The sequence below is a fragment of the Oncorhynchus mykiss genome, chromosome 16 (assembly GCF_057628025.1).
Source record: "Oncorhynchus mykiss isolate SJ-2025 chromosome 16, ASM5762802v1, whole genome shotgun sequence".
Classification (NCBI taxonomy): domain Eukaryota; kingdom Metazoa; phylum Chordata; class Actinopteri; order Salmoniformes; family Salmonidae; genus Oncorhynchus; species Oncorhynchus mykiss.
In genome coordinates this window covers 66907886-66924996 of record NC_143037.1, presented here as the reverse complement: position 1 = coordinate 66924996, position 17111 = coordinate 66907886, and the positions used below count along the sequence as shown (strand labels likewise).

The 17111-nt window shown below is 43.6% G+C and overlaps 1 protein-coding gene across 3 annotated transcripts; it reads left to right on the top strand.

Moving 5' to 3' along the window:
* Positions 1-731: 731 nt before the first annotated feature.
* Positions 732-14883, top strand: ggt7 (gamma-glutamyltransferase 7). Of its 3 annotated transcripts, none has more exons than XM_036947543.2 (15): positions 732-1071; positions 3346-3907; positions 4198-4424; positions 4573-4724; positions 4883-5000; positions 5269-5336; positions 6085-6158; positions 6263-6456; positions 7117-7204; positions 7535-7662; positions 9419-9507; positions 9696-9848; positions 12150-12267; positions 12512-12749; positions 12893-14883. In XM_036947543.2, the coding sequence occupies exons 2-15, from the start codon at positions 3688-3690 to the stop codon at positions 13066-13068; spliced, it is 2043 nt and encodes a 680-aa protein (XP_036803438.2). In that variant the 5' UTR covers positions 732-1071; positions 3346-3687; the 3' UTR covers positions 13069-14883. The 3 variants fall into 3 exon arrangements, with proteins under 3 accessions (XP_036803438.2, XP_090059897.1, XP_036803437.2); XM_090203771.1 differs by having other exon boundaries at positions 1014-1207; XM_036947542.2 differs by lacking the exon at positions 732-1071 and adding an exon at positions 2731-2900.
* The last annotated feature ends 2228 nt before the right edge of the window (positions 14884-17111 follow it).

Sequence of the window (17111 nt, the reverse complement as noted above, 5' to 3'; positions counted from 1 at the left end):
GTAGCTGGGCTGGGGGTCGGAGTGAGGACTGGGGGGAAGGGGGGGCAGGGTAGCTTGGGTTGGGGTGACAGGGTAGTTTGGGTGGGGTTTGGGATGAGGCCTGGGGGGAAGGGGGCAGGGTCACATGGGTGGGAAAGGGGGGTGGGCAATGGGGAAGACAGTACAGGAATACACACAGAAAGAACAGCCTCTCCAGTTTTAAATCTTGTGGTGGGAAAAATAAGTATGGGTTTTTGAGCAAAAAAAATGTTTTAACCTTTATTTAACTAGGCAAGTCAGTTAATTAAGAACAAATTCTTATTTTCAATGACGGCCTAGGAACAGTGGGTTAACTGCCTGTTCAGGGGCAGAACGACAGATTTGTACCTTGTCAGCACGGGGGCTTGAACTTGCAACCTTCCGGTACCTAGTCCAACACTCTAACCACTAGGCTACCCTGCCACCCCATTGTATGACCTAGCAGGGTTAAAATACACATACACACGCACGAACACTTGCACATAAACACACAGACCCACAAGCATACCGTAAGTACCATAGTATATAGACTAACAAGATAAGGATAGCAATTTAAATTATACAAAAGCTTCTCATCTAAACCATATTGCACATAGTTTGCACACTTGATTAATGCTATGATTCACACATGTGTGGATATTTTAAAAGCCTTTCATTTTCAATTTGGCAAAGAGAGCAAAAATGCTGACTACTGGTATTAAGGTCATTTTTCAGGAGCCTTTATCTTTACACCGTACCGCTCAGAGGAGGGTATGTGATGTTGATGTCTCTTAAAGAGATATTTGAATGTAGATCCGTGTCTTTACACAAGTATCTCTCCTGGACCTAGTTTGTGTCATCAAAGTAGTATAGTGGAAAGTGGCCCTAATTCTATTTCCTTGAGCTGCAGGGTGGTGTAGCCTACAAACAGAGAGAGAGAGAGAGAGAGGCGGTCTGTCCAACCTCAGGTTTTCTATCCTTTCAGTAATCTGCTACAGCACGCCCTACTAAAACTTGTTCTGCAACTCCAGTAAAGAGACAACACCACTTCCCCTTCAGGAAGCACAGTCTCAGGTAAATGCTAAACCAGATACCTATTTATGTTTTATATGGGGTGTTGTAGGCTACATGTAAATATACCTACATGTTACGTTTTCAACGAGATCTGTGTTTGTTCACCGACTGTAAGATTCCAACAGTTTGATTGCAGGTGAGTCCTGCCGTCTCAAGGTGAGACCATACTGTATTTTAGGATCAACAACTGTGGGCTACCACATCTCATTGTGTGACCTGTAGGCTTACCTTCAGTGGTGACCATGTGACCATTTCCTATCGTTATGTCACTGATCTTACATTTCATCGAAGATCATCTATTATATTGACAAGATAACTGAGTGACCGCTTTTATTTAACAATGGAAATACACGTCCTCAAAGATGGAAGGCAGGTAGGAGAAGGCGAGATCAGGTGGGACCATTCTAGCCAATGAGAGGGCAGATAAGCATGGTAACGATTGGCACAACTCTGATATAAAGTAGTATTTTTCAAAGTTGCCAAAATGCCATGTGCGTCAATTTAGGCTATATCAGTACATTTGTAACAAATAAGCCTCACATATCAATTGAACAATTACATTTTTGTTGACCAAATTTAACACTCAATAACCACGTTTCCATCCAGTTTTTATGTGAGTAAAAAAATATATACTGTAGCCTATTAAAAAAAATGACAGCTGTGATCGAAACAGGAAGTTACCGTACAATTTTATATTTGCAGACAGATCATTTGTTCGTTCGACATGTGGGAGATCTTTGGTAAAATTAATTATGTGAGAAAGGATGGTGGAAACGCCATTAGGCTCAAATATTGATATAATAACTATCATGTAAAGCTGGGGCGCAACTTTCTCTGGGGACAGTTCTGAAATGGCATTTCTGTCCCCCCCAGTTTTATCATTGGAATGTGATACAAAACGATGCAACGGTGTGCTTTAGGACCATGCGGACGCCTCAGAGCGGTGGGGCAGGCTGTTTAGAGTGTTTATCCTGCTGGATACGTTTTAAAATAATAATAATAATAAATTATGCCCCCCACCCCCACTTCTTAAACGCAAGTTGCGCCTCTGATCACGTACACTTGGAGACCCACCATGACATAGTTTGTGGTCCACTCACTAAGACTCGTCAAACCTTGCCGTTTATTAGGCTACATATGAAGTAAATATGATAAACTTCACATGGTGGTGAAAGTGCATGGTGAGGAGCTTGATGCTCCTTTCCCAAAACTATCGAGGGTCTTATTCTGGTGACATGTTTATTAATGCTGTTTGACAATTACTGCCGTTTGACAATTAGATATTCTTGCTCTTATCCATAGTAATCTCATCATGTAGACTTGCCTACCTGCAGAGCCTACAGTATCTGCAAGGTGCTAACTCGAATATGTGTCGCCAATCCAAATCACAATTTATTTGATTGGACGGAAACCTAACTAGTGGCCTCCACAAAAAATGCCTCACTCCATAGTCTTATTTTCGTGAACAGATTTTAGGCGAAGTAAACCCATCTCGCTTCTTCCTCCCTGATAGTACATATTGGGTGTAATGATTAGTCCAAACAGTTGCAACGTTTTGCAACAAAAATGAGAGTTTCTATTGGACGAATTTAGGTAGTTCCCGTCCCGTTTCGTTCGCTTCCGTTAAAAAAAAAACGTTTAGGAAACGTTTTGCAACATAACGTTTGTATAACGTTTTTATATTGACTGCGTAATGAATACGCCCCTGCTCTCTATCTGGAGATGGCTACAGGAAAGCCCTAATGTTCTTCCGTCCTTCCATTATAAATTCTACAAGAACGTCCTATCTGAATTGGTTGATGCTTGAATACAATTGTCTGTCTCAAATGGTAAGAATTTCACAATTTTGTTTTACTGCAAAGAATATTCCATCGCAAAGGGGGGCAACCTTAGCGATGCGTCAATTTATGGAAGCCAGCGGTGTAGGCTGTAGCCTATGTAGGTTGCATCTCGAAGAGTAGGCTGGAAAATCAACAAGGAGATAACAACAACCCTCTCAGGGAGCAACTGACGCGATCAATTCTGACACATTTGATCTAATAACCACATTACGCGGGTTTTGTGGTTGTAGGCCTAGGTAGATATTTGCCGCATATAGCTGATGTGTTTCACGACCACTTTCACGGTGGAAGCATAGACTATTGGTAGCCTAATATTCATAAGGGGCTATGTATTTGGCCTACTGTTTTAATACTCAATCTATTTAGTTATGCATGTGGTGTTGGCTTTATTTTCAACTATGAATGATATTCGATGCGTTTGATCTTTCCACAGGTCTTACGAATGGAATCGGATAGGCTATGAATAATTGCCGCATCACCTCCTAGACCTAGAGGGAGCCAGACAACAATGTTACGGATCAAGTGCAACATTGTTACAACGGACCAATAACAAGTGTATTATTGCAGACCAATAGCATAACTAATTGCAACATTTTAACACACCAGGCTAAGGCTACATGGCTACCTCGTGTGAAGTCAAAAGGCAAAACTGAAGACAATTCATCCTGAAGTCTGCTAAAGAACATCATCAGTGGATGCTGTAAGTTAACAAGAGAGAAGAGCTCAGGTTGTACTGACTCCTCTATTCATTAGTTGTCTTAACTGAACCATCGCCATGTATAACCCTGCCAACGATGCCGTGGCTGGGTACTCCAGCGGCACCATGACGGAGAAAGACCCGAGCCTGGAGACGACCCTGGGAAGTGCCTACTCACCGGTGGACTACATGAGCATAACCAGCTTCCCCCGGTTACCCGAGGATGACGTGGTTTCCGGGGAAAACACTCTCAAATCACGAAAAGATGACGACAACTTCCTTAGCGAGCAAGACACAGGTAAGAGACCGGTGGATACATAGCAGACAATAAGGTGGTGATTAAGAAAACCATCAGTTATAAGGTCTAGATAACACTGTCATAGCAGTGACATCTCCTTTACCTTCCTTGTCTGCCAGACAGTCATGTATGATGTTCAATATGTTGTTGTACTCAGAGCCATATACAATATTTAGATATAAATATATGGGTCTGGTTGTACTTATTCTGGAAACTGCTGCCTGCCTATTTCCCTTCATGCCCATTAAACACTTCCTGAATTGCATTGACCTCTGACCTCAATGTTCCAGACCCAGACCTGTTTCTGAAGTCAGCCCGTCTACAGCGTCTCCCGTCCTCCGCCTCTGACCTGGCCAGCCATGACATCACACCCCTGCGGGAGACCACCAGAGACCCCTTAGCGGAGGGCTGTGCCTGCCAGAGAGATGGCCTCACTGTCATCATCACAGCCTGCCTCACCTTTGCCACAGGAGTCACTATTGCTCTCATCATGCAGATCTACTTCGGAGACCCACAGGTGTGTGTGTGTGTGTGTCTGCCTTCCGCCCATCTTCCTCTCTTTACCCTCGACCCATCTCTGTCTCTCCATCCTCTCCCATCCTCTCTCCACCCTCATTCCCTCCCCCAATCTAAGTGTATTCCCTCTCCTCTTCCCTGTGTGTCAGATCTTTAACCAGGGGGCGGTGGTGACTGACGTGGCCCAGTGTACATCTCTGGGCTTCGAGGCCCTGGAGAAGCAAGGCTCCAGTGTGGATGCTGCCATCGCTGCTGCTCTCTGCCTGGGCATCATACACCCACACACCTCCGGTATTGGCGGGTGAGTCTTCACACGTCACACCAGCAGGTCATCACCAGCAATAGATAGTCAATAGGATTAGGTGGATCCTAATCAAAGTGTGAGTTATGTCCCCCTAGCTCTGCAAGAAGAGGATGTGCTTATTGCTGTTGAACAACACTGGTCTTTGTTATTTGCAGTGGAGGCGTGATGCTAGTGCATGACATCCGTAGGAACGAGAGCAGGGTCATAGACTTCAGTGAGACAGCGCCCTCTGCCATCCTGGAGGACATGTTACAGACCAACCTGGAGCTCAAGGTAAGAGCCTCATCATAACCTCAGGCCATGCTTGAGAGCATCAAAACCGTAATGTACCATGGGTAAATTGTGACTGACATGTCTGATCTACAAAAAATATTGAGTCGTTACTTATGATGCAAGGTGATTTGTAGATCAGTCAGTCGGCAGTCGCCGGCAGTCTTTATGATGCTCTCCAACACGGCCTTAGTCTACAGCTAAAGGTCAAGTGTCGGCCTGGAGTTCTGGTATTTGTAGTCACGGGAAATGTTCACTATCTCTGTTCCAGCCTGGCCTGATGGTTGGAGTTCCGGGCATGCTCAGTGGTATGCACCAGGCCCACCAGCTTTACGGAAGGTAAAGTGAAGTCTCCATGGCTTTTTATCACTGATGAAGTCACTTTGTCTTAGAGCATTGAAGCTCACTAGCCCCAGTTAAATTCCACAAGGTTTAATAGGCTCTGGATGTCTGCTTGCTCCAGTTTAGCGCACACAGACGGTCCCGAGGCTTTGATTGGGTTAATCAGGAGTAGAGTGTTATTCTCTGTATCAGCCTTGAACAAGGGGACTCTTAGTCCATCTCCTGTACAGTGGAGCTATAATTACTCCAGTGATACATGGTCATTATCGTGGCTCTGTTGGAGGAGTGGGGTGCAGCGTTGAACAAAGCTGTGGGTTTGATTACAATGTTGTCTACATACACTAAATATAGCTATGCACAAATGTTGGATCTTAATTTGATCACTCTTTTTTTGCTGATCATTTTTGTACACAGCAGGAAATGCAAACTTATAGTGTATTTGAGTCTTAAAAACGCTTCTAAAGTTTGTAATTTCCACTTTGAAATTTCAGAGTTGATTTGTCCTAGCGAAAAATTAATCACCCGCTACAGAAATGTCCATTTAATTTTAATTCACATAATAATTCACATTTCTTGTTGCTGTAGAATCATTTTTCTGCCGTAGCAAAATGGCTCAAATTAAGATCCTACCTCTGTAAGTGGCTTTGGATACAAATGTCTGTTAAACCATATTTGATTACAGATTTAGGACATAAAATGTAATGATAACACAATCCAAACGGATATTTTTGCATTTTTTTCACAGAATGCCTTGGAAGGATGTAGTCACCATGGCAGCAGATGTGGCCAGAAGTGGTTTCAATGTTACACATGACCTGGGTAAGCATGAGGAATTGATATTATGCTAAACAAATGCATCGGTGCTCCTTAGATCAGTGTCTAGGGGCAACTTCATCCTACTCTGTATCCCCCCTTCTCTCTAGCTGAGGCCCTGGCCAAGGTCAAGGACAAGAATGTGTCGGAGGCTTTCCGTGCCCTATTTCTCCCCAATGGCCAGCCTCCCCTCTCCGGCCTGTTCTCCCAACGACCCGACCTGGCCGCCATCTTGGACGCTGTGGCAGCCAATGGGATTGCAGAGTTCTACAGTGGAAACCTGACCCAGGAAATGGCAGCCGCAGTAAGCAGCTCCTCTGTCTCCCAGCCGTCAGCCTCTGGCATTGTATAAGCACTCATAAATACTGTATTGGCTCCACTTTAAAATATATGCTCTGGGTAGACATAGCACTTAGGGACATCTCTAGGATCAGCTTACCTTCTCTAAATCCTAACCTTAACCATTAGGAGGGGTAAGCGTAACACTGTCCTTGGATCAGTGTATAGGGGTAACTTCATCCTGCTCCAAAAGATATGGCTTCTCATGACGTCTCTTGGTTATTCCTTATTCATAGGGATCTAGTCAGCTTTATTCCATCAGCACAACTCTTGCCAGAATGGAAAGGTATTATCATGTGTTTCATGTATTTAAGCGATAAGGCCCAAGGGGGTGTGGTATATGGCCAATATACCACGTCTAAGGGCTGTTCTTAAGCACGATGCAACGCGGAGTACCTGAAAACAGCCATTAGCCACGGTATTTTGGCCATATACCACAAACCCCTGATGTGCCTTATTGCTATTATAAGGTGATTACCAACATAATTAGAGCAGTACAAATAATTGAGAGCAGTAAAAATACATGTTTTGTCATACCCTTGGTATACGGTCTGATATACCACGTCTGTCAGACAATCATCATTCACGGCTTGAAACACCCAGTTTATAATGTATTTTCTAACAGGTGCAAGCCAGAGGAGGAGTTCTCTCTGAGGAGGACTTTGGGAATTACACCACTGTCCTACAGCAGCCAGCCGAGAGTTTCTATCAGGGTAAATATAAGGTTCCCTTTGAACAATATCTTTTCACGATTATATTGTGATTTTACCTTTATTTAACTAGGCAAGTCAGTTAAGAACAAATTCTTATTTTCAATGACGGCCTAGGAACAGTTAACTGCCTGTTCAGGGGCAGAACGACAGACCTTGTCAGCTCAGGGGTTTGAACTTGCAACTTTCCGGTTACTAGTCCAACACTCTAACCACTAGGCTACCCTGCCGCCCCAGGGTACATCCTCACTCCCAATTCTTGCCAGATGTGATATTTGAACCTGCAACCTTGCGGCTAAATGCATCCATTTCTCTGTTGTTGATGTTGTGTAGGGCACCATGTGATGGCAGCCCCAGCCCCCAGTGCAGGAGCAGCTCTTATCACAGCTCTGAACATTCTGGAAGGCTACAACATCACCAGCCAGGTCCCGCGCAACAGCACCTACCACTGGATTGCTGAGGTACTTTGCCCGATTTAATTTACATGACTGATGAAAATACTTTGTTGTCAACCTGATCATTGAGTTAATCCGTAATGGTTGTTGATTACTGCATGCATCCTATAGTAAATGTTAACCCTGTATACTGTGGTGTCTACAGCATGTACAGTCGTGGCCAAAAGTTTTGAGAATTATACAAATATTAATATTCACAAAATCTGCTGCCTCAGTTTGTATAATGGCAATTTCCATATACTCCAGAATGTTATGAAGAGTGATCAGATGAATTGCAATTAATTGCAAAGTCCCTCTTTGCCATGCAAATGAACTGAATCCCCCCCCAAAAATTCCACTGCATTTCAGCCCAGCCACAAACGAACCAGCTGACATCATGTCAGTGATTCTCTCGTTAACACAGGTGTGAGTGTTGACGAGGACAAGGCTGGAGATCACTCTGTCATACTGATTGAGTTCGAATAACAGACTGGAAGCTTTAAAAGGAGGGTGGGGCTTGGAATCATTGTTCTTCCTCTGTCAAATATGGTTACCTGCAAGGAAACACGTGCCGTCATCATTGCTTTGCACAAAAAGGGCTTCACAGGCAAGGATATTGCTGCCAGTAAGATTGCACCTAAATTGGATCATCAAGAACTTCAAGGAGAGCGGTTCAATTGTTGTGAAGAAGGCTTCAGGGCGTCCAAGAAAGTCCAGCAAGCGCCAGGACCGTCTCCTAAAGTTGATTCAGCTGCGGGTTTGGGGCACCACCAGTACAGAGCTTGCTCAGGAATGGCAGCAGGCAGGTGTGAGTGCATCTGCACGCACCGTGATGCGAAGACTTTTGGAGGATGGCCTGGTGTCAAGAAGGGCAGCAAAGAAGCCACTTCTCTCCAGGAAAAACATCAGGGACAGACTGATATTCTGTAAAAGGTACAGGGATTGGACTGCTGAGGACTGGGGTAAAGTCATTTTCTCTGATGAATCCCCTTTCCGATTGTTTGGGGCATCCGTAAAAAAGCTTGTCTGTCTGGAGAAGACAAGGTGAGCGCTACCATCAGTCCTGTGTCATGCAAACAGTAAAGCATCCTGAGACCATTCATGTGTGGGGTTGCTTCTCAGCCAAGGGAGTGGGCTCACTCACAATTTTGCCTAAGAACACAGCCATGAATAAAGAATGGCACCAACACATCCTCCGAGAGCAACTTCTCCCAACCATCCAGGAACAGTTTGGTGACGAACAATGCCTTTTCCAGCATGATGGAGCACCTTGCCGTAAGGCAAAAGTGATAAGTAAGTGGCTCGGGGAACAAAACATAGATATTTTGGGTCCATGGCCAGGAAACTCCCCAGACCTTAATCCCATTGAGAACTTGTGGTCAATCCTCAAGATGCGGGTGGACAAACAAAAACCCACAAATTCTGACAAACTCCAAGCATTGATTATGCATGAATGGGCTGCCATCAGTGGCCCAGAAGTTAATTGACAGCATGCCAGGGCGGATTGCAGATGGTCTTGAAAGAGAAGGTTCAACACTGCAAATATTGACTCTTTGCATCAACTTCATGTAATTGTCAATAAAAGCCTTTGACATTTATGAAATGCTTGTAATTATACTTCAGTATTCCATAGTAACATCTGACAAAAATACCTAAAGACACTGAAGCAGCAAACTGTGGAAATTAATATTTGTGTCATTCTCAAAACTTTTGGCCACAACTGTGCTGTATCTGTAAAGCATGGCTACTTCTGTCATTGTCACTTACCAATGTCTCTGTCCAGTCTCTGAAGATTGCTGTGGCCCTGGCCAGTGGGCTGGGAGACCCTATGTATGACTCTTCCATCTCAGACATGGTCACACAGATGCTCAGGTAGGTTCTTCTTGATCAACACAATACATCAGACACTTTGATCAACTAAAATAAGATGATTGAGACATGAATCAGTGTGAAGCGTGAACATCAGACCCGTGTGACGTTTTGAACCATCATAAAGCTGGCTAACCTGTTGATTCCTTGAACCCCCCCCCCCCCCCGTCATGCTACCTGTGGTCCTCCAGTAAGTCCCAGGCAGTGCTGCTCCGCCAGATGATCAATGATTCCCAGGCATTCCCCCCGGGTCACTACACGCCCTCGTACGCCCTGGAGGAGGGCGCCGTGGCCAGTCAGGTCATGGTTATGGGGCCTGACGACTTCATTGTCTCCGTCATGAGGTATACCAAGAAACATGCTAGCAGATACCATAGACTTCCAGTCATTGCGTCAATGCTAGTTAGCGTTGGCTCTCAAAACTACCTCTAACTTCCTTCATACTGGACACAGAGACATAAGCATGATATCCATGAGTTCATCTGACTCAGGGGAAGTAGATAAAGGGCTTCATCTGACTCTGGGAAAGTAGATAAAAGGCTTCGTCTGACTCTGGGTCAGTAGATAAAGGGCCTCGTTGCCAAAATCCAAAGTATCCCTTAACCTCAGAGACAATATTAATCAAAAATGTTTGTTCCAATCTATTGAGTTAATAATCCTGGACTTTGAAGGTTTGTGCAATGGACTGAAGTACTTAAGTAAAAATACTTTAAAGTACCTCTTAAGTTGTTTTTTGGGGTACCTGTACTTTACTTTACTATTTATATTTTTGATTACTTTTACTTTTACTCCACGACATTCCTAAAGAAAATAATGTACTTTTTACTCCATACATTTTCCCTGACTTCCAAAAGTCCTGCTAAGCATTCAAAATGTAAATAGTACATGTCTAATGACATCCCTGGTCATCCCTACTGCCTCTGATCTGGAGGACTCACTAAACAGAGAACATCCCTGGTCATCCCTACTGCCTCTGATCTGACAGACTCACTAAACAGAGAACATCCCTACTGCCTCTGATCTGGAGGACTCACTAAACAGAGAACATCCCTGGTCATCTCTACTGCCTCTGATCTGGCAGACTCACTAAACAGAGAACATCCCTGGTCATCCCTACTGCCTCTGATCTGGCAGACTCACTAAACAGAGAACATCCCTACTGCCTCTGATCTGGAGGACTCACTAAACAGAGAACATCCCTACTGCCTCTGATCTGGAGGACTCACTAAACAGAGAACATCCCTACTGCCTCTGATCTGGAGGACTCACTAAACAGAGAACATCCCTACTGCCTCTGATCTGGAGGACTCACTAAACAGAGAACATCCCTGGTCATCCCTACTGCCTCTGATCTGGCAGACTCACTAAACAGAGAACATCCCTACTGCCTCTGATCTGGAGGACTCACTAAACAGAGAACATCCCTACTGCCTCTGATCTGGAGGACTCACTAAACAGAGAACATCCCTGGTCATCCCTACTGCCTCTGATCTGGAGGACTCACTAAACAGAGAACATCCCTGGTCATCCCTACTGCCTCTGATCTGACAGACTCACTAAACAGAGAACATCCCTACTGCCTCTGATCTGGAGGACTCACTAAACAGAGAACATCCCTGGTCATCTCTACTGCCTCTGATCTGGCAGACTCACTAAACAGAGAACATCCCTGGTCATCCCTACTGCCTCTGATCTGGCAGACTCACTAAACAGAGAACATCCCTACTGCCTCTGATCTGGAGGACTCACTAAACAGAGAACATCCCTACTGCCTCTGATCTGGAGGACTCACTAAACAGAGAACATCCCTACTGCCTCTGATCTGGAGGACTCACTAAACAGAGAACATCCCTACTGCCTCTGATCTGGAGGACTCACTAAACAGAGAACATCCCTGGTCATCCCTACTGCCTCTGATCTGGCAGACTCACTAAACAGAGAACATCCCTACTGCCTCTGATCTGGAGGACTCACTAAACAGAGAACATCCCTACTGCCTCTGATCTGGAGGACTCACTAAACAGAGAACATCCCTACTGCCTCTGATCTGGAGGACTCACTAAACAGAGAACATCCCTGGTCATCCCTACTGCCTCTGATCTGGAGGACTCACTAAACACAACATGCTTAGTTTGTAAATGATGTCTGAATGTTAAAGTGTCCCTCCTGGCTTTCCGTAAATAAAAAAAACAGGAAAACCGTGCCGTCTGGTTTGCAAAATATAAAGAATTTGAGATGATTTATACTTTTACTTTTGATACTTAAGTATATTTTAGTGATTACATGTACTTGTAATACTTAAATACATTTAAAACCAGATACTTTTACTCAAGTAGTATTTTACTGTGTGACTTTTACTTGAGTCATTTTCTATTTAAGGTATCTTTACTTTTACTCAAGTATGAGAATTGGGTACTTTTTCCACCATTGGGTTTGAGTCAAGTTGCTTATGTGTAACTCGGGTTAGGATTCGGTCCAATATCAGCCAAATAGTCATGATTGTATTCAGATGCTGTGTGCTTTGTTCAGAAAAAGAGGACTGTGTAATATGTTTGATCTATTACTGTAAATGTTATTGCAGTTGTTGACTATACATATTTGATGGTTGTAAGACGGTTGGTGTTATCTCTGCAATCTCCCTTTAGCTCCTTGAACCGTCCGTTTGGCAGTAGGATAGTGACACCGTCTGGGATCCTGTTGAACAGCCAGATCCTGGACTTCTCATGGTCCAACAAGACCCAGACCTCTCAGCCGCCGAACCCGGTACCACTGCCTGTCATATAATGGACTGGTTTTTATCTTTGACTTGGATTTAATCAATCAATACCAGGGTTTCCCAAACTCGGTCCTGCCCCCCTCATGATGGGTTGATTATTTGAATCAGCTGTGTAGTGCTAGGGCAAAAACCAAAACGTGCTCTCAGGCCAGGACTGAGTTTGGGAAATCTTGATCTAAACCACCAGTTATTGGGCATATGAATAACCCTCTCTCTGTTGTCTGTCTGCAGCATAATGTCATCCAGCCTGGTAAGAGGCCCCTGTCCTTCCTGGTGCCCACGGCAGTGAGGCCTCGCCTGGGTTTGTGTGGGACCTATGTGGCCCTGGGATCCTCCAACGGGGACCGGGCCCTCAGTGGCATCACCCAGGTGTTGATGAACGTCCTGTCCTCTCGTAAAAACCTGAGTGATAGTTTGGCGTATGGTAGACTCCACCCACAGTTGCAACCCGACACTCTCTTGGTGGACTGTGAGTATGTCCTTCAGAAATAGCTTCTAACTTTGTCTCTGTTTCATCCACAAATAATCACATATCCATTCATATACTGTATGTCTAAACACTAAACTTGTTTTTCATCTTTATTCCTTCCCTCACTTCTTTCCCTCTTTCAGCTGAGTTCCTGGAGGAGGATGTGGAGGTGCTGCAGTTCAAAGGTCACCAGGTGCAGAGGGTAGACGTCCTCTCATTGGTGGAGGGCACCAGGAGGACCAACGACCTCATCATCGGGGTGAAGGACCCGCGAAGTGCAGACGCCTCGGCCCTCACCATGTCCATGAACATGCCCTAGCCTTCCTTTATGACAGGGTTGGGTGAGTGACAGGAGTGGGTGTAGGGGTGAGGGATCCAAAAGGGAAACAGAGGGTTTTGAGGAGTATGAAGGACAAATGTCTATATATGAGGCCAGTATTTTGGAGGAAAATGATGCTCGAAAGGGCTGATATTCCACCAAAGGGCTGATATTCCCAAAGGGACTGATAAAAACAGAATTATTATGGACAGGTATGAAGGAGGGATACTAAGGGATATTAAGAAGAGGAGTAGAGGTGCAGGAAATGGAGGGGCGTGGAGCAGTCTTTGGGTGTCCTGGAGAAATGTGTAATGAGTCTTTGAAACGGGTTATACCCTCCTACTCACACGGGGTGTAGCATGCTGTGCGTTTTCGGTTGTCTATTGCCAGGCACATTTCACTGTAAATCCACTGGGATATGGCTATGCTCACACACACTTGAGAGGACGGAAACTGAAATGGCTCCTTCCACCACACACACACACACACACACACACACACACACACACAATCCTACATATGCACGCATTCATTCCTTTGCACACATAAAACACACAGATGGCATGCTTACGTCTAGATTCTCCTCAGTGGCCCATTTAACTTAGCTGAGCATCCCCCCCTGCCTGTCGTTATACTTCCACTCATTCAAAATGCCGGCGAATGCCAGTGCATATAAAATCATATGGGTTTGATCTGCTCAGTTCCATTATCTTCCCTTGTGAACACTCAGGAGTTGGCTGGTCACATACTGACACACCTTGATTTATGCTTAGACCACCTGTTTACTGTGTGTGCATTTGTATGGGCAGTGAGTCAGTGACTGTCCTTAATCGGATTCTTGTGGCTTGAGTCTAAAGGTGTAGTAGCTTGTAGATATCATAACATGTTACGAACAATCACTAGGTTACTAGATGCCATTTTGTAAAGAATAGAGATCATATTCTTATCTCAAAGAGTGGATACCGCACACTACTCTTCACGTGAATGTCGTCCGTCCTCACTTCAATATTGAATGTTATTTATTGCTAGTACTAATGGGTTTAAATAATGTATTATTCTGGGGGTAATGACTGGAAAGGGAGTAGTTTAAAAGCTTATTGCAAACATTTTTTTAGAAAGGATATTTTTAGAATGAATGGTCAGAGTGACCAGGTTATGAACAATTGCTCGTACAATGGTTTTGTCTATTTATATTAGCATATTTTGCTTATACTTTGTCATTTGCACAGATGTTTTTTCGCTTGAGACAACACATGCGCTATCTGATTTACTTTTTAATATATTGAATGATTATTGTATTTTAGTGAAACAGTAGACGTTAGTCTTTGTGCCCATATTGCTGTGTCAATGGCTATTTATTATAGCACGTATGAAAAGACTCTCCCTTTGTATTCCAAAATGCTACCACAGGCCAATTCTTCTCCCTAGCCTCAGTTGATTAACTGACAATTGTGCTAATAGCTCAATAGATGTGGCTGTTTTCAATCTAATTTCAAAATGCCAATAACCATGATAAAACACTGCTTGGTTACATAAGTAGTCATTGATGCCATTATGAAGCATTAAATAAAATGCATATTTTATTTTCTCTTTTGTTGAGCAATGACTGGCCTATACATGGGCTCTGTTTTCTGTGATGCTATTTGCCTTTCCTTCTCCTTTGTCTTACATTTTAACGTCCACTTGTTTGCACAGCAACAAGGTTGTTTGTATACGCTACGCATTATGTACTTTGTATTGAAAAGTAAGAATTCACACTGGAAGAAACACTGTATAGGAGGGCCCAGTTATAGAATAAATATGTTTCCACAGAAATGTGTGTATAAGGATGGAGTTACTGTTACGATGTTTTTTTAAATGAATTATATGTTTAGACATACTGAACTGTCATTAAATGTATTATCAAAATATAAACTATAAAGGTAATCAAATGGGTGTATCAATATCACATTTAAACATGTGGTTCAAATGATTTAAAACTTCGAACAAATGTGAGAAGTCATAAACTAGGAACCCAGTGAAAATCTTTTAAGCTCAGGAATTATTTGTCACATGCACAGTGAAATGCTTAACAAGTGTAGAGTTCAATATAAAAAAAAGTATAAGTAATAAGGGAGCTGTACTGAACAAAAATATAAACGCAACAATTTCAATGATTTTACTGAGTTACAGTTCATATAAGGAAATCATTCAATTTAAATAAATGTTTTAAGCCCGAATCTATGGATTTAACATGACTGGGCAGGGGCACAGCCATGGGTGGGCCTGGGAGGGAATAGGGCCACCAACTTGTGAGCCAAGCCCAGCCAATCAGAATGAGTCTTTTCACACTAAAAGGCTTCATTACAGACATAAATATTCCTCCGTTTCCTTAGCTGTCCGGGTGGCAGGTCTCAGACTATCCTGCAGATAAAGAAGCCTGATGTGGAGGTCCTGAGCTGGCGAGGTTACACGTGATCTGCCGTTGTGAGGCCGGTTGAACGTGCTGCCAAATTCTCTGAAACGACGGAGGCGGCTTATGGTAGAGAAATTAACATTCAAATCTCTGGCCACAGCTCTGGTGGACATTCTTGCAGTCAGCATGCCAATGTCATGCTCCTTCAAATCTTGAGACATCTGTAGCATTGTTGTGTAACAAACCTGGCCATTTTAAGTGGCCTTTTATTGTCTCCAGCACAAGGTGTACCTGTGTAACGATCATGCTGTTTAATCCGCTTCTTGATATGCCACACCTGTCAGGTGGAAGGATTATCTTGGCAAAGGAGAAACGCTCACAAACAGGGATGTCAACACACAGATTTTTGTGCATATGGAACATTTCTGGGATCTTTTATTTCAGCTCATGAAACATGGGACCAACACTTTACATGCTGCATTTATATTTTTGTTCAGTATACATGACCGGTCAAAAGTTTTAGAACACCTACTCATTCAAAGGTTTTCATTTAATTTTTTACTATTTTATACTTTGTAGAATAATAGTGAAGACATCAACTATGAAATAACACATGGAATGTACTAACCAAAAAAGTGTGTCAAGATGTGTATGAAGGCGAAGTCAGGTGCAGGAGAGAAGAGTATGATTAAATAAAGCGCACTTTATTATAGTTTCAAACCGGGAGAACAACAAAACAAACGCACTCAAAAAAACAGAACAATAAAGTAAAGCGCTAAACGAACATCACTAGACATGAAAACAATTACACACAAAACATGATGGGAAACAGAGGGTTAAATACAAATAGATTGATTGGGGAAATGAAAACCAGGTGTGTATGAAAACAAGACAAGACAAATGGATACATGAAAAATGGAGCGGCGATGGCTAGAAAGCCGGTGACGCCGACCGCCGAACGAACAAGGAGAGGAGCCGACTTCGGCGGAAGTCGTGACAAAGTGTTAAACAAATAAATATATATTTGAGATTCTTCAAAATAGCCACCCTTTGCCTTGATGACAGCTTTGCACACTCTTGGCATTCTCTCAACCAGCTTCACCTGGAATGCTTTTCCAACAGTCTTGAAGGAGTTCCCACATATGCTGAGAACTTGTTGGCTGCTTTTCCTTCACTCTGCGTTCCGACTCATCCCAAACCATCTCAATTTGGTTGAGGTCGGGGGATTGTGGACACCAGGTCATCTGATGCAGCACTCCATCACTCTCCTTCTTGGTCAAATAGCCCTTACACAGCCTGGAGGTGTGTTGGGTCATTGTCCTGTTGAAAAACAAATGATAGTCCCACTAAGCCCAAACCAGATTGGATGGCGTTTTGCTGCAGAATCCTGTGGTAGCCATGCTGGTTAAGTGTACCTTGAATTCTAAATAAATCACAGACAGTGTCACCAGCAAAGCACCATCACACATCCTCCTCCATACTTTACGGTGGGAACCACACATGCAGAGATCATCCGTTCACCCACACCACGTCTCACAAAGACACAGGATTGGAACCAAAAATCTCCAATTTGGACACCAGACCAAAGGACAGATTTGCACCAGTCTAATGTCCATTGCTTGTGTTTATTGGCCCAAGCAAGTCTCTT

Excerpts from the sequence above, each read along its gene's own strand:
- ggt7 (XM_036947543.2), top strand. The coding sequence starts at position 3,688 with ATGTATAACCCTGCCAACGATGCCGTGGCTGGGTACTCCAGCGGCACC. Across the intron at positions 4,725-4,882 it reads CACACCTCCGGTATTGGCGG|TGGAGGCGTGATGCTAGTGC; the intron begins GTGAGTCTTCAC and ends TGTTATTTGCAG. Across the intron at positions 12,750-12,892 it reads CGACACTCTCTTGGTGGACT|CTGAGTTCCTGGAGGAGGAT; the intron begins GTGAGTATGTCC and ends TCCCTCTTTCAG.